This window comes from Brassica oleracea, chromosome C4 (assembly GCF_000695525.1).
Source record: "Brassica oleracea var. oleracea cultivar TO1000 chromosome C4, BOL, whole genome shotgun sequence".
NCBI classification, from domain to species: Eukaryota; Viridiplantae; Streptophyta; class Magnoliopsida; order Brassicales; family Brassicaceae; genus Brassica; species Brassica oleracea.
The window spans coordinates 14,322,582-14,328,326 of NC_027751.1; the positions used below are offsets into that span (position 1 = coordinate 14,322,582).

Below are 5,745 nucleotides of genomic sequence, written 5' to 3' on the forward strand. Positions count from 1 at the left end.
TTTTAAGGAAATACCGAGGAACACTTTCTCTTTCCTCGGAAAAGCCTTGGAATTTACAGTCGGGCGGTAACCCCGGGCCTAGCGCCTAATGAAAAAATCGGGAATTACGCGGGGATTAATCGGGGCCTAGTTTTAGGGTTTTTATAGATATATATTAGATATTTTAAGTATAACCATAAGATTCTTTATTGCGTAGTGGTTCTCATGGTTTAACCATGTCCAATGAGCCTGGGTTCGAACCTGAAGCTAGGTTATTTTTGTTGTTTTTAATTTTAAAACATTAATGAGGGTAAAATAGAAATTTCGTATTCATCTTCTTCCTCATTTGTATCCGACGCAAACCCTAACATGGCGGCTGTTTCTTTTTTTTTTTCCCATTATTTTCACTGTTTTCTTCCATTTCCCTTTGTATATATAGGTAGAATAGATATATCTATTAGAAAACCTCCGATTTCTAAGTTTATATGAACAAATCTGAAGTTTTTTAGAATCCCCGAGCTTTTGTCCGATTAAGACCAAATCGCGGCGGCCGGAGACCGATGAACGATTTTCCGGCGACTAAACGGTTCTGGGCGCCTCGTTTTAGAACCTGGGAAAATATATAATTTACAAATAAAATAATAACGATTATCCTTTCTCGACGGACGAACGTCATTCAACCAATGGACAATCTATCCCGCCATGGAGAAAAATAGAAAAACATTTTCCTTACTTTTTTTTTTTTGAATTATACAAAGGTATCCAGACTAGTCACGTGTTGCCACATGTCGGTCCTCTGTCCCTGGCAATGCCGAAATGTTAATTCCCCTGTGGTCAGGATTCGAACCCAGGTGGCGGTACTTACAACTGTAAATCATTTACCACTAGAGCTAGAAGCCCCGGTTCATTTTGCTTACTTTTTGTTATAGATTCCTTTGCTTTTCAATTTTTTTTTTTTTTGAAAACGAATATAGTAGCTTTCTATATGCTAAGATGAATAGATTCGTGTTTTACTATCAATATGAGAAAACATGAAATAAGATGGCCACGTTTTTGCAACAAGAGTATGGCCATGATTTTCTTATAACTTAAGTAAGTGTTGTCATATTTATCTGTGACCATGACATTGAATTTTTATCATTACATATATCTTAATTTCAAGGAAAAAAATGTATTCTCTACATATAAACGAGAAAACTGACTTTTTATATTTTACAAACCCTAGGGATTTATCAAATAACAGTCTTACTGGAGGAGTGCCCGAATTTCTAGCTAACATGAAATCATTATCGATCATGTAAGCTGATTTTACACAAACATTGTTAGTCACTTATATTATACTTGAACTTGATTCGGCTATTGTCAATGTAATGTTTACTAAACCTTGTCAGAAATTTAAATTGGAACGACCTTATGGATCCTCTTCCTAAAGTCTTTCATGATAGAGAAAAGAATGGACTTAAGCTAACGTAAGATTTTCAAATTTCTGTATTTTTTTTTAACAAATCCTCCACCAGTTTTGTTCACTTTATATCATGTTCGACAACATTTATGGTCTTAAGGATCAACGGAAACCCCAAGCTTTGTGCTGATGCGTCATGAAAAAAGAACAATCAGAAGTACGTTTTACCAGTTATTACATCGACAGCATCTGTGCCCGTCATTTTAGCTGTGCTAATTCTCATTCTTGTTTTCAAAAAGAAAAAGTCAACGCAAGGTATGTAATTGACTATAGATGTATATATTCTTATTGTAACGTGCATGTGGTATACTAATGGAAACCAAATCTCATATATTTTTGTTGTCACACTTTATTCTTCCTCTACAGTTCAACACGAATTACCAAATGGAAGGTCAATAAATAGGCAGACCAAAAGGTTCACTTATTCAGAGGTAGTAGCCTTCACAGACAATTTTGAAAGAGTTCTTGGAGAAGGAGGGTTCGGAGTAGTGTATCATGGTTCTTTGAATGGTACACAACCGATAGCTGTTAAACTACTTTCTCAATCATCAGTACAAGGCTATAAGGAATTCAAAGCAGAGGTATGTTAAGATTAATAAATACATAATGTATATATTGAAATATATCTAATTAACATGGCTTATAAATCTTCACTAAAAATGTACTGTATCTAAATAATGTTTTGGAATTGTTGGTCAGGTGGAACTTCTTTTGAGAGTTCACCATGTTAATTTGGTAAGTCTGGTAGGATATTGTGACGAAGAAGGGCACTTGGCTCTCATTTATGAGTATGCCCCCAATGGAGACTTAAAACAACATCTCTCTGGTATAAATTTGAGTACACCACAATTTTAAATAAGGTTACTTACCATATTTAAATTTTCATGTCTTTAGTACATCATTCAAATGTTCTAATTTATAGGTGAACGTGGTGGCTCACCTCTAAAATGGTCAAGTCGACTAAAAATTGTTATCGAAACCGCACAAGGTTAGTTTGTTTTAAGTTGAGCACCCATCAATCTCTTTACATTAACCATGTAACATGAACAAATTTTACTATTAATATAGGATTGGAGTATTTGCATACGGGTTGCAAGCCTCCAATGGTACATCGTGATGTCAAAACAACAAATATACTTTTGGATGAGCACTTCCACGCAAAGCTTGCAGATTTTGGTCTTTCGAGATCTTTTCCAATATTGGAGGTGAAGCTCATGTGTCAACAGCAGTTGCTGGTACTCCTGGATATCTTGATCCCGAGTAAGTTTTATATCATCGCACTAATATCACCGTTGTTTTTTTCTAACTTCACTTAACAAAGAAACTTTGCGTTTTGTCTTGTAGATATTATCGAACAAATAGGTTGAATGAGAAAAGTGATGTTTATAGTTTTGGTATTGTAGTATTGGAGACTATCACAAGTCAACCTGTCATTCAACAAACCCGAGAAAGATCACATATAGCAGCATGGGTGGGATACATGCTTACGAAGGGAGATATTGAAAATGTTGTCGATCCAAGGCTCAATAGAGAGTATGAGCCCACTTCTGTCTGGAAGGCTCTTGAGATAGCAATTTCATGTGTGAATTCTTCTTCTGAAAAACGACCAAACATGTCTCAAGTTATTAATGAACTAAAGGAGTGTCTTACGTTAGAGAACTCAAGACAAGGAGGAAGACCTGACATGGGCTCTAAAAGTTCCGTTGAACTGAGCATGAGCTTTACCACTGAAGTTACCCCAAGTGCACGATAACTTATGCCAACAATCAGATAATCACTAAGCTTTGAAATTTTCTGAATTCATTTGTTTTGTTTTATTTTGTTGTTTGCGAACATTGATCATCTTGTTGACCATTATCAGTACAACTTCATTGGTACTTATAATTGGGCGGATATGTCAATAATATCTTCTTGAGATACGATATAGATACTTTCCATATCATAATAGGAAATACTAATGTGTATATGTATCGATGTAAATTGATCAATGAAAGCAACCGAATTCACTTTATTTCATGGTATCAGAGCAAAAAATCCTTTGACCTAGAAACATTCAATTACAGCCGCCGCCGCCATAGAGCCACCGCCGCCGTTGTTGAAGAGCACCGCTGCTGTACAAGCCACCGTCTCTTTCTACTTAAACTTCTACCTTCTACTAAAAACGTAACAATGTCGGTTACTGCTGGAGCTGTCACCACCGCTGCATCAAATCCTATGTTCTCGTTTCACCGCTCTGACAATCCCGGAGCCTTGATCTCCTCCGTCGTATTGAAAGAAGACAACTACCTGGAGTGGTCGACTGAATTGAGAAACTCACTTCAGGCAAAAAAAGAAAATTGGGTTCATAGATGGAACCCTTACGAAAACAGTAGCTGAACCTGATCTAAGCTCGTGGCTTGCAGCCAACTCGATGATCGTTGGATGGATTCTGACATCCATAGATCCCAAAATTCACTCCACTGTGGCTTACGAATCTGTAGCTGCAACTCTTTGGGAAAGCCTTCGTGTTCGTTTCTCAGTAGGCAACGGAGTACGAAAGCAAGTTTTGAAAGATGAGATCGCTTTGTGCAAGCAAAATGGTCAACCTGTTCTCGAGTATTATGGACGCCTCACGAAGCTGTGGGAGGAACTCCAAAACTACAACACCTCCAAGGTGTGCCGTTGTGAAGCTGCAGCAGACATATTGAAGGAATGAGAAGATGATCGAGTTCATAAGTTCCTCTTTGGGCTCGATCTTCCTCGATTTGGGAACATCCGGTCAACGATCACTGGAGAAGACCCACTCCCTCCTTTAAACCAAGTTTACTCATGTGTTATCAGAGAAGAGCAGAACCAGAATATTGCGCAAACACGAGAAGACGCCAAAACAGAGGACATCGGTTTCTCTGTTAAAACACAAACGGCCCCTCAGGCCGCTGCAGTCTCTGGGCAGCGTTATCACGACCGCTCTGCTCTTTCTTGCACTCATTGTCATCTACAAGGACACGAGATGACAGAGTGTTACCTGCTTCATGAATATCCTGACTGGTACCTTGAGCGAAATCCGTCGGCAGCTCGAGAAAACTGACCTGTCAACTCAGACAACAAATCTGTTCAGCGAGGTGGATGCGGAACACGGGGTACAAGACGCGGGAGAGGCAGAGTCAATAGTGCTCGCTCCTCTAGTGACAATGGCCACGATCACATTTCTCAACTCATGCAGCTCCTTCAATATCAGCGAACAAACATCTCATCTGAAAAGTTGTCGGGTAAAACTAATCTTTCTGATGTAATAATTGACACATGTGCATCTCATCACATGACATGAGACTTGTCTATGCTGGTAAACGTGGTTGATATCGTTTCTTCACCTGTAAAATTCCGAAATGGGAATGCCTCTCGAGCTACAAAGCGTGGTGTACTGCCATTGAGCTCTGGATATTGGCTCGATGATGTGTTATTTGTTTCTGAGTTTGACTGCACATTGATATATGTTGCAAAGCTATTGAAACAAACCGGTTGCATAGCCATATTTTCAGATACTTTGTGTTTCTTGCAGGACTGTTTTTCGAGGAATTTGATTGGAGCGGGTGAAGAGCGTGAGGGAGTGTACTATTTTACTGGAATCTCAGCTGCTCGTGCATAGAAGGTTTCAAAGGGAGACAATTCTTCTGGAGCATTGTGGCACCGTAGATTAGGACATCCATCTGCTGGTGTTTTACTTTCTTTATCTGAATGTGATTAATCCTCTAGTACTTTGGGAGAGATCAAGAGTTGTGATATTTGTTTTCGTGCCAAATGTTTGGGTCAAAAACGGTTACGACGAAGTTAACATTCAAAACGTCCGAAGAAGAAAATGAGAACTTTCTTCGACAAATACTTTTTTTGAAATAGATTCTTTCTGACGAAAAGCTTTGCGGAGGAAACACGAGACATCGGACAAGAGCTCGAAAAAGGTCGCCACGCAACGACCGAACGCGTGTTCCGAGCGACCGAGCTCGAGCCAAGCTCGGTCGCTAGGTAGCGATCGAGCGTCTATTCCGCTCGGTCGCTACGTAGCGACCGAGCTCTTCCGAAATGTCGATACGACATAAGTCCATGCATTCTCGTCTACCCTTCTATGCTATCTCCCGAAGACCGTATCGAACCCATTTCATGTTTCCCGCCATTCTAAGTCATCGATCAAACTTTACGGTACAAACCGCGGAAAGTTCGTTCTTTATCGAAAGAAGCCGTAATAAACGCTTCGAGTCAGAAGACGGCCCAAAGGGACCTAAGACATGACTCGAGGCCCAACTTACGATTTCTTAACCAACAGCCCGTAA

At 39.5% G+C, this 5,745-nt stretch overlaps 1 protein-coding gene across 1 annotated transcript; it reads left to right on the plus strand.

Moving 5' to 3' along the window:
• Positions 1 to 1,577: 1,577 nt before the first annotated feature.
• Positions 1,578 to 3,194, plus strand: LOC106338207 (probable LRR receptor-like serine/threonine-protein kinase At2g28960). Its single transcript, XM_013777237.1, has 7 exons — positions 1,578 to 1,598; positions 1,681 to 1,696; positions 1,808 to 2,022; positions 2,141 to 2,267; positions 2,364 to 2,429; positions 2,510 to 2,701; positions 2,845 to 3,194. The coding sequence occupies exons 1-7, from the start codon at positions 1,578 to 1,580 to the stop codon at positions 3,192 to 3,194; spliced, it is 987 nt and encodes a 328-aa protein (XP_013632691.1).
• Positions 3,195 to 5,745: the final 2,551 nt, after the last annotated feature.